Here is a 21,804-nt window from a genome sequence, read left to right as displayed (position 1 = left end):
TGAAAGTGGTTTGAGTTAGTTGAAAAGGTCACCTACTCATAGAAGACTACATATTCACAAAATAAGTTTGGTTTTGTCCGAGAGAAAGTTAACATCAATTTCCATATCTATCCACAGGCACAATGACACATGTAGAGCAGTAACCACTAAAAAGATATATTAAGAGAGATGTATCAATATATGGTTAGAGAACCATGTCAAAATTGCTGTTCAGAGTCAGTATCTTCAGAAGATCTAGTAGCTCTAACAACTAAGGTTCACTAAAACACTCAGACTCACACTGAGAACACTCCAAACCTTTTTAAGTTATTTTCTGAAGGATTGTATCCATAAAAGAATTAAATGTATTCACTGAACAAATCAAAGTCAAGTCTCAAGCAAAGTACAAGTGATTTTCCTCTCTGCTAAGTCAAGTGTCTTGACTTCAGTCCCCACATCACATCACATCACATCACATCAATATGTATTAATGAAGTATCCTAAATATATTGGCTTTGGTACAAAGAATGTCAGATGGAAAAGCTACTCTAAGTTGCTGTCAAATCCATTTCTACCCAAGCAATTAAGCATTGTTGAGTCCATGGCCTGGGTGAACACTCAATTCTAATCAAATCTGCCTCATATCAACATTGCATCACTGATTGTCACACGTTCTAGTTATAGCTTTACATATATTAAGCAGGTGTTGGCAAGCTTAACGTTCAAGTTTGTTAGTGTTGCTTTCATTCTGACTGCACTTGTGAAACTACTCATATATGGTCATTTCTTAAACATCATTTTTTGAAAATAGTAAATAGACGGAACTGATTTTGTAGGGAACATTAGGCACGCAATGAAACTCATTATCACCCATCCACGATGCACAGGCTGGAGCATTATGCTCTCATCTTCTCTCATTATTTTCAAGAATCTACTTTAACTCTATACCCATGGTACAACCTGTTATCCAACATTACACTGGTAGGTAGCAATTAGCATAATCCAATTCAAATTATTCATCGTAACACCTTTTATCAGATGCAAATTTGTATAAACTGAACATTGAGAGTAAACATTACCAAAATTCAATGACATGTCAAATGTTTCCCCATAGACTAACATAATTGTAATCCCAGAGGTCAATTGCTTAATCATATATAATTGCTGATGGTGATATTTTTCAGTTTTAATAGTCACATTTCATATCCAGCACTTCTGACTCATTGCCAAATATTCTTTCTGCTCCTACAACACTTTTAATACAACACTTTCCTCGTGTCAGAATAGTCTTGTGGAATTATGAACCCCTCTGCTAGCTGTCCAACCCTTCACAGAGAGAGATAAGGTACTGTACTTCCAATCTGGGATTGTTGGCCCTGATTTGTAAGTTATTCTGTGAATATTATATCAACACTGTAGCTTCTATGCTTTTGTCATTTTTTACTGCTTTCAATAATATAATGCCTACAGTATATTACAATAGAATGACTACACATGAAGTCATTTTAAATCTCTTTCTACCCCACCACAAAAACACACACATATATACAGTATATATATATCTACAAATTCATATACGTATATATATATATACACACACATATATATATATATAGACATAGTAACAGACCCTCCTAAAAAAAAACATTTGTTAGTAGTAATTACACACAACACAAGTTACATTTCTCCACATTAGGTGTTGAGGAAATATATTAGAATGGATTAAATGCTGGGAATATGGTTTTGATTTTTCTCTTTTATTGTTAACAATGCAATCAGAAGAATCTATCAAAAAGAAAAATCTATCAACTGCAGGTAAGAGAATAAATGTCCAATGGTGTTGCAGAAGTTTCTGCAGAATACATTTAGCCGCAGGTTTTGAAGGTAAACCCACAGCATACTAGAGCAGCTGTGATCCATAAAATAACCATGAGCCAACCACACTGTATTCTGTCTGACAAGGAAGCAGCTCATGCAGTAACAAACTGTCAGAGAACTGAACATCTTTATGAGACCCGGGTCCTACCAGTAAGTTAAATTGCTCTCTACCACTCCTTTGACAGGCAAGAGCTACAGCAAAGCCTGTCTAGAGGTTCATCAGAGAGGCAATTAAATTTGGTTCCTTAGTAATACTGTGTGAAGAAGAACATGTGCAAACAGCAGACAAATGTGATACAGGTAGAGGACTAATCAGAATGTACCAATTCAAATTCTTCCATACTGAACACTAGGCCTATCCAAACGTTTTTGTGCACAATATGCAAACAATACATTTAAAGTGTTATGTTTCCCTTGAATAAATAAAAGGAGAGAATTGTTTTCAGTTCTCATACACTGTAATGCAATGAAGCCCTTTTCTATTAAACATAGCATTTAACAAACAATTTTGTAAATATCTAACTCTGAGAATAAATGAAGATGCAGGTCAAAGGCATAATACTTTATTTCATGGATCATTCATAATCTAACACACTATCAAAAGCAATCACTTAGTTCTTTGTAATATTAGGATTTTATAAACAAAATAATATTCATGTATTTACAAAAGTCACTAATTTTCTCACATTATTTAGTAAAAGTGGCATATTTCCATATGCTCAACACATTTTTATAATTGCTATAATTTCATGTAGAGGGCCGCTATTTATCAGTGACCAAACTTTAATGATGGTGCAACCAAACAGCATCCTGAGGGCTAAAATAAGTTGAATAAAACTCTTGGTCAATTATGAATTTCAATTTTCTGTTCAATATTTTTCTGGAAAATGAAAAATTGTCCAGTGTTACAGAAAACTCCTGGTTATCAACTTCAGATCTAAATCAACCTTCACCATGACAGCAAAGTCTAGCCAGTCAATGACGACATGAACATTGCCAAATTGATGCCCCACTATACCAGAACATACAGAGAGGTAGATTATAAGCTTAATATCTCAAAATAAACAACCTCAGCCTCAGAAGTTACCCAAACATAGATGAGTTATCTCTCTCAGCCACAAATGGAGTGACCTTTCTACACTGTAGCTGCTTAATTACTTTTCTCCTCGCATACACTGAAATGCTATGACTTAAAGGTTAACTTGACCCAGCTGTTATATGCCAAGGTCTTTGAATTGCAGTTTAAATTGAAGAAGGGGTAGATGGCCTCAGTCTTTCAAAGTGCTTGAAACATCGGCTAGTGACGTTAGTTCAAAAAATGTCTCATGAATAGAAGTCTAAATATCAATTTCTTATGATGAATTCATTGACTAATGTAAAATGTTTGAAGTGAAATATGTTGACCTAAGCAACAAGTGTAAATATGAAACACCTGACACCATATAAAATATTGATTAGCTAGCTATTTTCAAAGTAATGGAAGGCAGTTTAGGGCATAGGCTATGCTGATATAGATGGATGGTTAACTATAAAATTAACTAAAATGTAGTTTAAGAGGCTTTCTTTAACAGTGCATGGAATCCTGAAAACACTGTGTGCATGAGTAAAACTAAAAAAAAAAAAAACAAAAACTATAAATTATACATGCATTCTACTCAGTAGAACACTATTGCTGAGATTGAAAATTGTTAAAAATAAATCAATAAAGAAAAATATACAAGAATCCAAGTTAATCAAATTGTGATGATGGAGAATGAACAGTTATTTCAAAGACTTGCCATCATAGCCTGACAGCACTGTGATTTCTCAGTATCAACCCATCTGCATTGCAACTCAGCGACCCGTTCATCTATTTGAAACTCTCGATGCCTTATGCATGGTTATGCCAGTGACTTGGCCTCAGTTGACCAGCCCAGACAGAAGTTTGGAAGACAATACAAAAGCCCTTGACCATGTCCTTTACCATGCCAGCAGTGCTGCTCAGATGCGATAGTCCTCAGCCAGGGTCAGCAGAGTGCAGGTGGAGGACACACTGGAGGAGCGCTCATGGACACTGTTGTTATTATCCAAGATTCCTGACGCAAACTGTGTCTGTGGATTGCTGCAGCACCCGAGGGTGTTGGCCAGCCCTGGGCAGAGGGACAGAGACAGCCTGTGGAAGACGAGGCGGAATTTCCTGCGGAAGCTGCGGTTGATCCAGAAGTAGAAGATGCAGTTGAGGAAACCATTGGAGGTCGGCAGCCACACCGCCGCAAACTCCATCCACTCCGGTACGCTGCTACCTGAGATTGCTGTGGGACAGACAACATGAGGATATAACTAGGGCAAGTGTCCCAGCAATAAAAAAGTGACAACATAGTTAACACATAACACAAGCTTCCCACTTCCCAGGAATGAGGAGTAGGGTTTTTGCCTTCTAACAAAATGGGTTACAAGTGAAACTAAAAAGCAGTCCACCTATGGCTGGTCTATAATGATATGAACCCATTGACTTTATAATCAAAAATAAAAATTACAAATTGATAGAAAAGGCACACTCCACTTCAAGTATTTGGACAGCAGCACAATTTATGAGGTCAAAGTGAAGATTGTCAGTTTTATTTTGAGGGGATTTTCATGCATATCAGATGGCTCCACTTTCATTCTTCATTACTCTGAGATAGTATGTAGCACATGGCTGGGTTGAATGAGAACAAGTAAACAAAAGTCTGAGTTATAAAACTAACCTTGAATCAATAAGTTCCTTCTACAGAGCTTAAAGAATGACATAAATAACTCTGACGGCCATTTCTCTCATCTAATTTCCTCGTTGAAATCTGTAGATGGAAAACATCCATAAAACTTATTGCTATTCATGGCATTCTTTAAAAGGCATAGGAGTCGTAGATGTGCAATTACTTTTGTGTTCTCTTCTTACCTTTGCGGGCATAAGAAACTTCCACTTAAGTATAAAAAATGGCTACTGCAATATTAACAAAGCCCTTGTTGAAGTTTGACTTACGTTTTCCTTTACCCTCATGTATAGGTTTTCACCAGGCGCAGTTGAAAACAAGACAGGCTTAAAAACATGTCAGTAATGAAACTGCCTTGCTTTGTTACAATCTAGCTTGACACATTAATCATGTTGTCCCATGTTACAATGCTGCCTATGCTCCCCAAAAGCATATGCTCCAAAGTAGCTTAAACCTACAACTTCTTCTGGAGCTGCTGGTCAACTGGCAACTCACATCAATGCTCTCCAACAATCTGTCTTCATGTTTGTCCATAACATTTGTAATTGTACTGTGCTACAGGCCCCTCAATCTGATTTTAACTCAATCTGATCAGGTTAGGACCGAAGTTTCTGGGAGTGCTGACAGACGCAGGAAGATGCTGGCGTCAGCTAGTGTGGCTCTGCAGACAGAGTGCACATCACTGTGAGACAGGTGCCAAGTACATTTTGACAGCTGAATGCAACAAAGTCCACTGGCTCTGACAATAATGGCCCTTTCATTTTGAAAACATAGAGCAGTAAGGTAGCTCCTGCCTGGCAACCCATATTCCAGCAGTGAATTGATAAACTATCCCAGCAGTATGGAAAATATTACACATTATCCAACTTCTGAAAATAACATGTCATTTCTTATGTGCTTATGTGGCCATTAGAAAGAGTGATTTTGCATACAGTTTCTCAGTCTTTGCAGGATAAATTGGACCCCAAGCAATTTGTGTACAGAGAGCATGGAGGATGCTATTGCAGCCCTAATCTAATGTCCTAATGTCTTAAAGCACCTGGCTACACCGAAAACTTGTGCTAGAGTGGTTTTCATAGACTTCTCAGCATTTAATACTATCCAGCTGGATATACTGAGCAACAGAATGCCGAAATTAAGCCATATTTTATTCACTGGTATTGCTCATCAATAACCAACACATGTTCCATCATGGCCAAGACCAGATGTGGCACCTGCAGGGATGTGCAAGCTCCCCTTTATTACTAACACTTTACACCAATGACTGTGTCACCAATGTGACCAATTGATATATTATCAAATTCTCATATGATTCTGTACTGGTTGCACTGATGGAAGAGGAGCAGGACCCAAACATCTACCTGAGCACTAGTTCAGTTTGGTGACCTCAACTTCAACACCATCACAAAAGTGGACACACAGCTCATTAATATTATTATATTAAAGTCATTAAGGTTACAATTATTATTCACAGAAAATTAAACCAGGATTGAATTTTGTTGCTGTAGGGTTGGATCATACCAGTCACTGCAAACTGAATTGTTGTGCCTTGATTTTTTATTACATGCTAAGTTTGCCCTGGCTTAAGGTTAGCTCTTTCAAATTCACAATTATTTGCATATTCATGAGTACAACGACGACACCAACTGCAACCTACAGACAAAATCACATTAACTCGGCCCACATGACCTCCAGCCCACTGCGACCTTTTACCAACCTTTTGTTAGAGAGTTGGAAGGGGTTTGTAATACGGCTTTAGTCATATTCAATCAATGTCCACAGTAAAAAAAAAAAAAACATCTTTAGAAGCCATTTCAAAATGGTTGTGCTCCCAACTAAAAAAAAAAAAACCTTTATGCCACCAATAGATGCGGGATACAGTAGCCTATATGCATATATTTTAGATTTCCCCATATAATGTAAAGACTTATGGGTGATATTTTCACTGAATCCCTCTGCTTACCATTGTAGATCATAGCTGCCATGCAGGGTGTCCAGCAGGTGTAGTAGGCTGTCATCACAGGTACCAGCACTCTGGATGCTATGTCACGCCTGCTGCGACGGCCGCGGTCATATTTGCGCAATTTCAGCCTCTGTCTCTTGGCGGCGCACCACAGGCTCAAATTTGCGCATGTCATGATGATGGAGCACGGCAAGAATATTAGAAACATCAAAGTTAGACAGTATCCAACGTTTGTGTAGTAGGACGGATTGCAGACCAGTGACGCTGTAGAAAAATGAACCTCGATAATGCCACCTGGGAATGAGATTGGCAGTAGTAAAATCGGAGGAAAGCACCAAGCGAATGCAATCAAGACTAGTGTCCTTTTTCTTGGCATCAGAGACGAGTATTTCAGCGGGTAAAACACCGCAATATACCTCTCAAGGCTGATTGTAGCCAGTGTGTACATGCAGGTCGAGTAGACCGTGGCATTGCAAAAGGCCACGACGTGACAAAGAGCATCTGGACCTTCACTGTAGTCCTTCACCAGACTCACCCACAGGTTCAAGGGCATGACCAGCAGTCCAAAGGCCGAGTCAGCAGCAGTGAGAGAAAGGAGAAAGTATCGGGAGTTTCTTGACCAGCCAGCCACGGAGGAAGCGATGACTATGAGAACTGCAATGTTTCCCAGAGTTATCATCACGCCCAGAACGGTTATTATGCTTACTTTCATGGGCCGGTGAGTAAGTTGGATGTCCGTACTTGACAGGTTTGAGTCCTCATCAGTTGAGAAATTGAGCGTCGCATACATTTTCCTTCACAGTGGCATTAGTTTGGTTCAATTAGACGTGAGTCAAAAATAATGGAAAGGCAACCAAAGTAAACAATACGCAAATATGTGAATTTACATTACAAAGCAGCCCTACAGCCACCCAATTGGGCTACTATTGCCTCAACAATCAGCCGCACACCTGTGCCATTGTGGCAATCAGTGCTGGGTGGTAACGCCTTACAGTTTGAACACTTTTCCCAGTAGGCTAACTAGTAGGGGGTCTAATTTAAATTTCAATTTCATACCTAAATAGGCTACCTCATACCTGATTATGGTTACAAATAATAAAGAAATAAGTCGATTTAGGCTATCATAATTTGTCGCCATCCACTCAGCTGACTGAACTAATTCAGATGAGAAAAGGCAGAAAAGTTTTGCCTATTTTCTCTGGGTAGAATTCTCTCTACTTTTGTCTAGTGGAAGGATGACAAGAGTATTAGTCATTAAGCCCTGATCATTCACACTGGAGAGTTATCCCGATTTTTTTTTTTAAATAAGAGAAAAGAGAATGAGCATGATTTCAGGAGATCAGGCTGCACAGACTACTACCTGTTTCTAGCCTCCTTCAGGTAATCCGTTTGTGGTGGGAAATCGTACTTCTCTCACTTTTCGCGCACGCAGCACATATTTGCATTTTAACACAGTGATTTAGATCAGGCTGGAGGGAGTACAATTGCCAGTTTTGGAGGTGTACAGGCAAGGTAATGCAACGAGAAGTGTATCTAATTAGGCCTACTGTCCCGGAGTAATAAGTGATATAATACATTATTTTTTGAGTAAAGAGCCCAACACTGGTGCCTGTGTAGTTAATGAGTGAAATGAGCAGCATGGAAAGTGATTTCTAGTTGGCCTGAAAACTATATCGTTTCTACCTTCCTTTGTGTCTATTTACTACAATACACTGTGGTGTTTTACTATAGGGATTCCTGTGGTAGTCATGTGTTCCTGTGATAATCTGTGGTATTCTTGTGGTACGATTTACCATAGGATATTCATTGAAGGGGAGAGTGGGCAGTCCATTCATCTTTAGTGCTTTATTATTTACTTAGACAGTAGGCAAGTAGTAGGGGTGACAGATTATAGAAGATACAGAAGTTTTGGGTACACTTGTGGCACTTGGAAATGGTGTTCTTATGGTAGGCTAGTTGATTTAGGTATCACGGGAAAACCAAATTCTGTGGTAATGACAAGGCCTTTGGTACATTACCACAACACGTGGCATATGGCAATGTCTCCAGTGAATTGCCATACATTGCCATAGGACTTAAAGTACGTTCCCACAGAATTTGACTGTCCTGTGATACTCAGATGAAGTACCACAGGACATTTTTGTAAGGGTAGAAAACAAACTTTTAGTTTTGCTTTGTTGTCGTCGGTGTTCTCTGCTGCTTTATTCAGCAAGCTACAGACTATTGAATCATGTCATTTCAGCTTATTTTATTCACCCACACAACTAAAGCTCGCTAAATCAAACTATGTCCATTCGAGATGTAAAATAACTAGAGGCAAATGGTTTATTCAAGGTTTGGCTTTATTATCATTACATAATATTTGTTCCATTTGGCTTCATCTGAGCTCCAGTCCTTGAGGCTTGTGGTGTTGTGTGACTGTCTGTTTCCACATCCTATTAGAATGAGACAGAATCAGGTGAGAAGCATGCAAGCGGCTGTGGAATGAACTGAGCATGGAGGAGTGCGCTGAGGGAGGGAGAGGGAGAATATTAGCCCAAGAGGATGAGCGATAAGTCCATCCCCTCCTCCAGGCTCTGTGTTGGACATTGCCAAGAGCAATCCGCTCATTAGGACAGTGACAAGCACATATATCAAAGGCAGATCGCTGTCAGTTCTTCTCTGGGGGATCCGGCTGTGTTATAGCAGAGCAGTGTGTGCCAAAGCGTGTCTCAGGGCCATATACTGTATATATTTGTACACCCTGTGTGTGCCGTATATGAAACTCACTATAGCAGCCTATGGGCCGCTGTTAAAATATTACTCTTAAATTATTAGTGCTGGATTCTTAGGAGAGACAGTGAAAGAGATGGATGGCTTCTCTGGGGCCACTGTAGGAATCTCCAGGGAAAGTTCAACATGCAGCTCAAGTATTATTTTATTATCTGAACTCCACATTACCACTATTTAATTTTTTTCTTTAATATTTCACATCACTGATTTCAATATTTTGCATTCATCATATATTTTTAGTGTCGTAAATTGCGGTGCTGACATTGCTTTCTTCACTGATTTCTTTACGAGTAGCTATGGCAGAAAAACATATTAGTATATTCTTTTTCTTCTTCTTCTTCTTCCTCTTCTTCTTGTCATTGTTACTGGCAGGCACAGGCACTATAAGTAGTGCAAGATTGTGTGATTGTCTGCTAAGGATATAATAAATCACTTGATGATAATAGTGTACAATGGGGCACAGGGAAGCAGGGGTGGCAGTGCCTGGGAAGAATCTCTATGTGTGGTCTTGGCTTAATGGACTGGCACTGTCTCACAGAAGAATATTTCTGAAACAGATAGTTACCTGGGTGGGAAGGGTTGGTGGCACTTTCCTGCCCTTTTCTTCCCCCTGGTGTCATGCAGTTCTTTGATGGAGGGCAACACTCAGCAGTGCAGACAACACACTTAAGTTTTCCCTCGGAACAGGAGATGGAGCAAAACCTGACTGTGATGGAGTGTGTTGGGTTGCTTTTGAATATTGATCTGTACAATTGGACCATGATGGATTGTGAGATGTTGAGATGTTGATGTAGAGCTCATCTTCTATTGGACCTTTTTGTTGATGGTGAGTTGTTGATGGACTCATCATTGTTGATGATGTTTACCAGGGTGGTGTGATCTGCAAACCAAAGCAGCTTGATGGAGTGGATGGGTGTAGATACTGTCAAGAGTGACATTTCTATTTACTCGCACCTAATAATAACTTGCAACAAGCAGAACTACCAAATCTTTTCTAAATTTGTGAATATTTGCTACAAAAATATTTGCAAGATCCTTGTGCTTTACAAAACCTTCTGTATTACAGTGTGTCTGTCACATCGACTGTTCAAGATAGATATCAGTGGATACATTTAGCCCTTAGAACCTGCACTCTGTGTTCACATGGTACCTCTTATTAATTCCAATTAGCAAGACAACTTTTCAATCCCACTGGGCCTTCGTCAGGGCAACGTCTCAACCCTACTAGACCTGACGAAAGCCCAGTAGAGTTGAAACGTTGTCTTGCTAATTGGAATTAATAAAGGTACCAAGTGAGCATAGAGTGTGGGTTCTGCATGTCACCATTAGATTTTGCCTTTGCCCAGCACCTACAGATGACGTGCGTATGACTAAAACTTCAATGTACCTTTAGCCCTTGCCTTTTATTTAATTGCATTTTAGAAGATGGACTATTCGTGGAACTTGTAATATAGTCAGTAAACCTGTTCCCAAGCTTTTAAGGAAATGATCAGAAAGCCACCATTTGTGAGAACTATCTGTGCCAACTTTTGTAATATAAGATAACATGGCATTTGGGGGATGCTTATCCACAGCCCCTTAACGGTGCATACATATAAAGTACATATACACACAGAGTATTGCATTAATGCTGCCATGCCAGGGAGTCAGACAGTGCCGCCGTCTTCAAGTCCAGACTCAGAACTCATTTATTTAGCACTGACAAGCTGCTTTAACTAACCTAACAAACCACCATCGTACTCATTCCCTAATCTTTCCCTCCCTCCCTGCTCGAAGGCCTCTATGCTCCCGTTATGTTTGCCTCTTCTTCATCTATTTCCTGTTGTTTTGCTGTAGAGTCAGTGCCCCAGAGTTCTCTCATATCCGTACTCACTATGCACACACTCACTATGCACACACACACACCCGTAAACAAACATACACAAGATCTGTCCAACTCAGCGCTGTGTTGTTTGTCTTCTCTTTTTTTTTCAATTTAAAATTTAAATTGTATTTGTGTTTTTTGATGCTGTAAAGCACTTTGTAACAAACCTGTTTTGTTAAAAGTAGTGCATAACTAAATTTGATTTTATTTAATTTCGGAATTGCAGTGTCCTCAGTGGGAATCAAACACTTAGCCCTGGCAGTCAGTGCCATGCTTTAACCATTTTGGACTGATAAAATTACCTAAATAGTGCATGTTTGATATGAGTGGATGACAGTTTAAATTGCTTAGACTAAAACTATTGTCTAGGCAATTTATGTAACTTTGTAAACACTATATATGCATAGTGCACAATTGGGTACAGTCTGTCCTATCCTATTCATGTTTTGGCTTACTTCTGTGACATAAATATTTTTTTTCTAGTCTACACGTTTGTTGAAATTAAATACAATTTCACTCCAGTATACCTAAAATTAATTTAACTGCAATTTTGGGACTCTTATAGACAGCATCATGCATATGTATCTTTTGGAAGATACAATTTTTAGTTTTTATTTGAAGTTATAGTCTGTCAACTAAAGTGTTGAGGAAAAAGTTCTGGAGTCAGAGGTTCGTCTTACTTGAGTATATATTTATTAAAAGGAGTCTCATGAGAGGAAGAGATGCACACAGCACATAGGCTACATACACTTCTTCAAAGGAGAATAGATTTGAGCTGGTCTTTATGTATCTTCCAAGGACGCACAGAATGTGCTGACATGGGAACAGGTCACAGAAAAGGGTTACAGCATCATATGTTATGTCTTAGTTTAGAGAATCTACAGATAGTCTGGGACATCCAGGAGCCACTTGTGACAAGAGACCTCTGGCCTAGTAAGTTATGGCCCAAAGGTTACAGTGAGGTAACCATTCATCATGAAACAGTGCATTCCCCGAGGGAGACCAGTTAAGCTGTTACATGTATGTTAAATTTTCTTCCACATAAAGTATTAAAGTCTCCTCAGAGAAGTGTGCAGAGCTTACGGCATATTTTTTAGTATAAAGAGTGACAATATCAGATCCTTCCATTTCTTCCAGTACATGTTCCCATTTGGCTTCATTATCTGTAAACTATTCTCCTCCACTGTCTCAAAATTTCCTTCTAACTCTATGAAATGAATTCACAACCAACAAGGTAGTCTGTCAGCTAATGTAAAGCCTGCAGCCAGAAATGTACGGGTCACTTTTGAGAGTGACCTACGTTTTGACAAAGAGGGTTGTGTAATGTTGCTTTTTTCAGCTGAGAAAACTTGAGCGATTTTCATCTCCTCTCAGTTCATTCATAAATTTATTTTGCTTTGAGAGCATTTCTACGTGGCTTAAATCATGAGGTGTTTAATCTGACAGCTAGCCGGAGATTTATGTGTGCTTCTCTGTTGGTCTGCATGTGTGGGTGTGGACACACATGCAGCACTTGCCCAAAGGTCCATGTGGAAATCTATGTGATCCCATGTGAGCATGAGTGAGATAGAGAGAGGATGAATTTGTACATGCTTGCAATTGAATATCCTGTGAGTGGGCGGCCTCATCCAATGGCCATCTTCTTCCTGGTGTGGAGGAAGATGGCCATTGATTTTATGTGCGTGTGTGTGTTTGTTTTTGTGTGCGTGTGTGTGTGTGGGCAGCATCGCTATCTATTTCTACCAGTGAACCGGACAGTGCATGATGTTTAGGAGAGATACTATGGTGTGGGAGGGTTGATGGGTGATAGTGTGAAAACCTGAAGTCTGTCTTGACAGTCTGTCTAACTGATAACAGCACTCTGCCAGCACAGACAAAACATACCTGGCAGGTTGGAAGTTGTTCAAGTGCTCTCTAAGACATATCCTCTTTGTTCCTACAGACCAGTGTCAAAGCCATGGACTCAGAAAAGCAAGACCACCCCATGCTGTGTGCAGTGATAATTGCAGAAACTGAATGGAGGAAGAAGGTGCACTGTTATATACGGATGCATCACACTTCAAGAGACTACAAAAATAGCAGAAATATAGATGAATCACATTCAGATTTGACTGAATGGCTCTTTTCAGATACCTTTCCAACAAAGAGTATTCACATGGCACTGCTGCTGCATTTACAACATAACTGAAATCCTCCCTTGCTTGGACTATATGCTTTTATCTGAAATCTGAATCACTCCAACACAATGGTAGAAGATGGAGAAGACATGTATGAAGTTCCCTTGCGCTTCATGCAAACTTTTAAAGGAGATATCCCTATAAACCAGAGGTTACATACTTACAAGCTACAAGACAACAGTGGGAGTTCATAGGTTACAGTTCAGTAAATTAAAACATGCCTTGCTTATCTCAGGGGGATTTGGAGAGAAACATATTCCTACACTGTGCGGACCAAACAATAGCAACCCGGTGCTCTATATTCCTAAAAAAAAATGTCCTGTTTAATACCAGAGTGTGCAGGCAGCACACATTGACCCTGTTACACAATATTTTTAGGTCATAGTGCCTCTGCTTCTCTCCCTCGTACAAAAATACCTATACTGAGGCTATAATTTCAGTCTTGCATAAGAGCTACTCCCCTCTCATTTAAAAAGATACTGGACATTGAATCTCAAATATCTTTTCACTTCTGTGGATTTTCAGTGGCAGGACATTGAATTCAGCTACTGTCCTCTCCTCTGTTTGCTCTTATGCGGCTGCGGCTGCTGATCCTGTCACATGTCCCCTTGGGGAACGGAGGTTAGAGCGGGGGAGAGGGCCGGTTCACTGCCATGATAGCCTTTCTGTCACGTAGGAAGATACCCAATGTTTAAAGGAACTTCTGCTTTGGCATTGCTTTGCAGAGAGGATTATTTCTCAATGGAATGAATGAAGGGAACAATGAAAGAATGAATGAATGAATGAATGGAAGAGTGTGAAAGTGGTAATCAGCTTGTTGAAGCCCTTTTCAGTTTACATCATTAAAAATGTATACCCTACATTTTGCCAGCATATAGGCTTGCAGGTCCTTTAAATCGCTCTTACTGCTCTTACGCTGTTATATAGAAAAGCTTTTTTATGATTTTATATTTACCTTACCTCATCTGTTTTCACTCTTATTCTTAATGATTATGTCTGTGCTGCTGTTCGATTTGCTCTTCTATGCTTTTTAAACTATTGATTTCTTACTGCTTTTCATTATCTGACTTGTATCTTGTGTCTGTTATTTCCTCGGTTTAATTCCTTTTGCTCTGTAAAGCGCTTTGCAACTGTGTTTTTAAAAAAATGCTATAGAAATAAAAGTTAATATTATTATAACATTAAACATATCAACTGCTCTTCATGAAAGAAGACGGAGACATTCATGTTCTGTCTGTGTAATGGATAAAGCATCACCTCTAAAATTTCTCTACAATGCAAAACCTTAAGCTGTGTAACTGCTGGAAAAGCTGCATCTGTTGATTCGACCTTTACATTTTTGCCAACGACTGCAACTTGCACTTACAACACAATCCTCCTGTAGCCTTGCTGGTCAGCAGCACAGCAGCTTTATTTTGGGGCCGGGCTGCTCCCCTATGACCTGACATGAATGAAACCTGTCACGTCCAGATTTCAAGGTAAGCCAATCAGAGATTATACTGCAACTTTCTCTGATTGTGCATTATAAGTCCTCCAGTTCTCTTGAGTCTGTGTGCCAACCCTTACAGTGTGTTGGCTATAAGAGACAATATATACTGTAACAACATACTGTCTAAACCCCGATCAGCAAGAGAGAGATTTTCATTAGGTATGGAGACAGTCCCTTTGAATCATATTAACAAAGTATCAATTATGGGAGGGAAAGGCCAGCATCGCTTACTTTCCACCTCTGGTAATATTGTATCCACCTCCAAAACATAGCAGTGATTTCATTTTTTTTTTAGCTTTTATCTTTGAAAATGGTTAGGTACAACACAGGTATTCTTAGTGGATTTGATATCAATGTTTGTTCTCCAAATAATACTAAGAAATGTTTATCTGATTTTCCTGGCTCTACGACAAAAAGTGCATACTGATCACATTTTGTATATGTGCTGTACATTTTGTTGGGGAAAAATGTTTCATTATAGCCTCTGACCTAGATAGATTGCTCTTGATATTAGAACATAGGACCAAGATTCAGTGTGTGTGTGTGTGTGTGTGTGTGTGAGAGAGAGAGAGAGAGAGAGAGAGAGAGAGAGACAGAGATGGAAAGAGAGAGAGTGATAGAGCATGGCAAACTTGGAACCGAAATCTCAACCTGCTTTCCCTGCTGCTTATCTGTACAGCAATTTGCCATTTCTTGTGAAGCAAGGCTTAAACAAGATAAGACAACCAATTGCATCCTGATGCTCCATAAACACTGTCATCTCCTCATCAAATCAAGATTAGGCAGAACTGACTTCAGTCCTTGCAGCAAATGAGCAAGTCAAATCTTGCAAACAAATAATTGAGTCCTTCGCTTGCAGCTATTTGCATTTGTTTTTTTTCTTTTGACAGGATTGTAATTGGCATTATATGACATTTTAGTCAGTTCTTTGGTGTGACTTTTTGAACTTTGCCAAAGTGTGTTATGGTCATCACTATTATTACATGTTGGAGTTAAACCTTTAATAGCAAGACAAGACAAGATTTCTCTAATTAGCACAACTTCAACCAGAGAGGGAAACTAATCAGTGAAATCATCTGAGTCGTGTTTGGTGGTTGAAATGAAAACCTGCGTTCTCTTGGCCTTCAATGGCACATCATGATGATTGTTCTATAATAGTAGGGGCTGCTACTGTTGTTTCACTGGTCTACAGTATAAAACTGTACTGTCTCAAACTCAGAGCCATAAGCTCTACCTGGTTCTCAGCACTCCAGAGCTTATAGTGTTCATTTTATTGTTGTACAACTGCACCAATGAGATCTTGTGTGTATTATCTTAAATACTAAAACTTTTTAACTGAAATCTCTGTGAATTGTCTGCTTGAAGAGCTTTATGCAATGACTTGAAGTCTGTCCTTGACTATCTTTTAACAAATCTTTTGAGCAGAGCTCAATAGACAGATGGATGTCAGTAAGTTTAATGTTTATAGTTGTATAATTTGTTCTCTTCTTTCTTCTCTTATCACTGGCAGATTTTATGAGATATTCAGATATTGCTGTCCCTAATATGCGTCTGATATGTTTTCTGGTAAAATGAGACGAGTGCGATGATGAATTTCTCTGTCAACGGAAGGTGACACCTGGAGGGTTAATAGACATAAACAGACTTAACCATACTAATATATACCATAACAGCCTGGCTTGTGCACCGATGTTGCTAGAAACAACATGGGGAGCAACCAGGAGAAACAGAGCAGCCAGCTTCATGAAACTGTCTGGTTTTCCAACATGCCTTGTGCTGCACTGAGCACTAGACTCCCTCCTAGACCAAGGGCATGATGTCAGAGCGGCTAATTCAGAAAAGAGGTAGGACCAGCCGAGGCAGGAAAGGAGAGAAAAACGTTGTTTGCTCAGCAGTAGCAAACAATGTAACAAAACAGCCCCTGCCCCGACATGGAACCAACAGAGAGCCATCTACTAACAGTTGTAGTTATTAAAATTATTTTGCTAGGATTCTGGACGTAGTTTTGACACAGCAACTCCTGAATCCCCCAGAGTTTGGAAAACTAAAATACCAGAGTTGGTATTTCCAGTCAGAAGCACTGACACTTTAATGCTTTCCTTGAATGTGTTTCCCTTTGAAAGGGAGTACACACACGTACAAAGATACAAATCGAAGTGTACTCATATCCTTGCATCTGTACATTCATATGCGTGCTTGTATATGCACGCCCGCACACAAAAACCTACTGCTTTAGTTTGTATCTGAACATTTCCACTGATTCACAGGCAGTTCTGCCCATGAAGTGTGGTGAAGTGGCGGATACAGCGTGGTTTATCTGATGTTTTGAAGACCACATGAAAAGATCAAAAGCAGAATCACTGTAATGCACACGGCATCAACTTTTAATCTCCAGCCTCAGGAGTGCTGTCAAGCTTAATAATGAGCAACTACTGAAGTCCTCTACTCGGTGAGAAGCACTTTGTTTTTCATGCTAACAGAAAATCAGATTTCAGCTACCACAGATGAAATCTCACTGAAAAGAAAAAAAAACACATTTTAAAGACAACTGAATGAACAGAAAAGTCCTCATCTGTGTTCTGAGCCTTCAGTGCCAGACTGTGATAAATGGTCGTAACCAGCCAGAGCTGCTCGTCTTCAGACTCAGAGGGAGTCACGTTATTTGCTTTATTACCGGATTTCATGGTCCCAGTTGTTGTCAAGACTAACACTGGCGTTGTCAGACCAATACAGTTTTAATTGCAGATAAAATAGCATCTTGGAAGTTTTTTTTCCAGTTTATTATATTGAGGTGCCATTATGGCATTAAAGAATTCATTGGTAACCACTCCCAGACTATTTTGCAAATGCGTCTCTAAATTGAAGGAATTTAGGAGTGCAAAAATAGAAATCCTAGAAAACAAAAATTCAATAAATATAAAGCTTTCTTATTCTAGTTTAAATTCCATATAACTATTCATATAGTAACCGGAGGCAGAATGCATGCAGTCAAATTATGTTTAGTGGTTGGCTGTGAAATGTAGGAGCTTGCTGGCTAACTAACTAATCTGCTCAAAGCAGCCAGATGGGTTTTGAAATGTGTTTATCCAACTCGCATGTATGACTGCATGACAGTACAGTCCCTTAATCAAATTTGACAACTAAGATCAAAGAACTCTAACCATGCGCTGTATCTAGTATGAGCTAAGACAAGTTAGAAATACGCAAAGACTTTATTTAGAATAGAATTGTAATTCACCTTATAGATAGCATATCTTGTGTGAGCCTGTAAACCTCAAGGATTATTCACTAAGTCCATTCAGAGAGACAGTGTTCCACTTTTTATGGATATGTGTCAGAGGTTAAAGCCTCTTTTTTGTTTATTTGGTTCTCTGCTTATTCTGGTTTATTTCTGGACATCATTACAAAAGGGAAGAAGCAAAAAAAAAAGTAATTTAATTAACTTTCTCCTACGTCAAGGAAAGATGGCCATTTATTTGAAAAAGAAACATGATGGAATCAGGCTCAAGTCAGAGTGTAGTTGGGGTGTTTAAGAGTCTTCTTACAGCTAGGATAAAAGTGGATTTTTCCTATTACAAAGCAGTCAGAGATTTCCTTTTGTTTGAGAACATATGGACTTACAAAGCAGATGTATCAGGGGAGAGGAGAGGAGAGGAGTTGCTCTTTCTTTGTTTTCTCCTTTGCTTTTGTTTTGGTGTGTATGTTTTTGTTCTTCCTCTCTGCCTCATGTCATTGAGAGGAAAACTGGCCTGTACTTTCTTCTATTTGGTCAATAAAGCAATGTAAAACTCATCTTTTTTTCTTCTGTAGATATTTCTTAGCAGAACCCAATGAGAGTTGCTGCCAATCTAGATATCTTTTATCTTTGAAGGCCACATTTGAGTATGATAAGTGCAAATACACAGTATGCTAAAGACTAAAAACACCACAAAACATTGTAGCACAATGGATAGCACAGTAGATATCGACACAGATACGATTCCTCTTGGAACTCAAGTGAAAGGAAAAGGAAATGAATAGAAAATGTGAGAAACCTCCTGAGCTCCTCAGAAAAAAGGGGAGCATGGAAAAACTGAGACATGGAGATTATTGTTTTCTACTGACTGTAATCTCTAAATCTCTCGCTTCTCACGTTTATAGATTCAATGGAATCGGCATTCAAAACACTGATCTACCATTACAATTCATAGTGGTGTGTGTTGTTCATTTGCCACTTTCCTTCTTGTTTGGGAAGGCAACCGTCCAAAGCCTTCTTTCTCTCTCTCTCTCTCTGTCTGTCCCTCCCTCTCTCTCTCTCTCTCTCTCTCTCTCTCTCTCTCTGTGGGTGCATGTGTGTAATCAGATCAACATCCAGTACTTCTATACTGTACCTTTCCTCCACTTCTACAATTGACCATACACTAGATAAATGGAATTTAAACCTTATTTTGAATGGGAAGCTTAGTGTGCATCTTAAGCCCAGATTTTCTTAAACATTTCCATAGTGATAAGGACAGATGAAAATGCAGTGATTACAATGACTGTCAAATGTGAGAGACATTTCAATAGAAGGATGCAAAAAGAGGTGTTTCTTCCTTGTCTTCTTCCTCCCCGTTGTTCAAAAACCCAACAATTGGGTTTTTCTCTCAATGTCACTCCCAATAACCATGTGACGTAAATGTATAAACACACTGGATGCATGTTTTTCTTGCACACTGGGTGGCACTAGTTACTGTCAATGGGTAGTTTATAGGTCAGCAATATATTCCCAGTCAAGTGTCTTGCTGTGTTCATTTATGTTCAAAATGAATGAAATAATAGAAAGAATTACATGGCTGTGGCAACAGTCACCCCACTGGCTCCTGATTGCAACCAATCAGCACACATTCAAAATATTCAAAGCACCGTGTGTGTGAGCTCGCAGTGACTTTATACCATCAGGTTTTATTTAGATCAGACATTACTCCTGACTGTCATGGTAGAGTGATAGAGCCCTGCATTCCTGGAGAGCATATATACCATTTCTGCATATCCTCCATCCCTTCCCCCTTACTCTACATCTCCGCCTGTTCTGGCTTTACCGCTGTTGATCTAAGTGGGAGCAGGTGCTTGCAGAGGATTCCCCCTGGATTTCATCTTCATATGGAGCGTGTTTACCATTCCTACTACTGGCGCACTTGTTCACTTGCTCGTCTGCCGCCTTAGCGTGCAGGAGAGAAATAGTTATGGAAAGATTGATTTCTGGTGTCCGTAAATTACAATTGGCAGCATATTCTATCACTGACAGCAGAATGAAATAAGAGTTACAACGGCATATATCTCTCTCCCTTTGTCTCACCATTATATTATTTACTTGTCTGCCCATTATCAAGAGGTAGCTTGCCAAGATGATGTGGTTTCTGCCTGCCTTACCTTGTTGCTTGATAAATGAGGCCCAATTTATTCTGGTGTTTGTGTGATTCTCCCTCTCTCCGCCATCCTTTCTATCTCTTTCTTCCAGGTTGCATAAGAACACCAGTAGATAAAATGTGTTTCTGACCTGGTGAGAGAACAGACTGTCCTGTGCCTGATGAGGCCCTGGTGAGCGATAAAACACTGGAGGTCCCTTTTCTTCCGCAGTAAAATAAGAACATTGGAGAAACATTGCGCTGTGTATGGAGATTGCACATATTTGTAATGAGCTTAACAAATCTCAGAGGTTCCATATAGGTTGTTACACCAAGCGTATACTGTCATCCTAATGGAATCGCTTTTTCCCCAACTTTTTTAAATTTTCTTCAACTTTACTCATCAAAAGAATAGTGTGAGTAGTGCAGTCACCAGAGACCCCTTTCAGAACATATATTTATATATCCTGGTAAATTTAAGAATAAATAGGCGAATGTTTGGCCCCAAACACATTTAGAATTACCACACGCAAGGAAGCGTGGCTGTGGACTTCTTTAATAATTCATCTTTTTAATTTTCACAAAGAAGTCCAGGCCAACATCCACGCAGTGAAGGGACCGTTTGTGTGAATTTACTTAAATGTCTGCAGTGTTTTGTCAACAGAGATCCGCTGTATGGGGCACCCACAGCTGTTCAAATTAAATGTATTTTTCACGTTGTAATGTTATCTTTGTAAACATAGGGTTAGGGTTAGGGTTAGGGTTAGTTTATTACAACAAACCTCTATGTAGGTAGGCTTATTTTTCTCAAATGTCTAACTCAACCCTCTAAACAAATGGCAAAAGTGGAGGAAAAACAAACAAAAGTATTTACATTGTTGTTATGTATGTATTATCTCACGATGCAGGATTAAGTCCCCTCCCAAAGGAATATATCATCTGTGTTAAACAATCAATTAACTCGCACTACATTTCTCCAAACATTCAGTAACACAATCACAATATGTATTACAATGTAATAAATACGTAATTATACAAGAACGCTTAAATATTGTTTAAACAATGAAACTCATCTACAATACCACTGGTGCAGTTCAGTGGGGTGCACATGTGAGGTGGGAAAGACTCTACTTAGCTAGTCCCGACTCAGCTCCTCGGTAGGACCCCGTGGAAACACAGAACTACGGGAGAAGAGACAAGAGTAAATTGACATTTAACAATTGATTTCACACTTTTTTCTCTGATTTCCTTTCAAATAGTTAAGTACAATAAATGCACAGATCTTTGCAAAGTTCTTTTTATTTGTTTAAACCAGATTAAGGCATCACAGTGCATTCGCTCACTTCAGTGCCAGACAGGAGGACAGGAGTGTGTGTGTGTGTGTGTGTGTGTGTGTGTGTGTGTGTGTGTGTGTGTGTGTGTGTGTGTGTGTGTGTGTGTGTGTGTGTGTGTGTGAATATGCGGTGGCTTTACAAAGTGCTGCACGGACAGCGACAGTGTCTCCATCACAGATTGGTTGTGTCTTTAACATCCTGTCTTCACTTGTTGTGATCGATTCTCCTCCTCTTTTAATTGCATATAGTG

The 21,804-nt window shown here is 39.3% G+C and overlaps 1 protein-coding gene across 1 annotated transcript; it reads right to left on the bottom strand.

The window, feature by feature from the left end:
* Nucleotides 1-3,837: 3,837 nt before the first annotated feature.
* LOC139920028 (adenosine receptor A2b) lies at nucleotides 3,838-7,342 on the bottom strand. The gene is made up of 2 exons (XM_071909931.2): nucleotides 6,553-7,342; nucleotides 3,838-4,148 (listed from the first exon to the last, which is right to left on the bottom strand). The coding sequence occupies exons 1-2, from the start codon at nucleotides 7,340-7,342 to the stop codon at nucleotides 3,838-3,840; spliced, it is 1,101 nt and encodes a 366-aa protein (XP_071766032.2).
* Between the last annotated feature and the right edge of the window lie 14,462 nt (nucleotides 7,343-21,804).

Source organism: Centroberyx gerrardi, chromosome 1 (assembly GCF_048128805.1).
Source record: "Centroberyx gerrardi isolate f3 chromosome 1, fCenGer3.hap1.cur.20231027, whole genome shotgun sequence".
Classification (NCBI taxonomy): Eukaryota; Metazoa; Chordata; class Actinopteri; order Beryciformes; family Berycidae; genus Centroberyx; species Centroberyx gerrardi.
The sequence above is the reverse complement of the archived record's forward strand: the minus strand, read 5'-3'. Positions and strand labels throughout refer to the sequence as shown.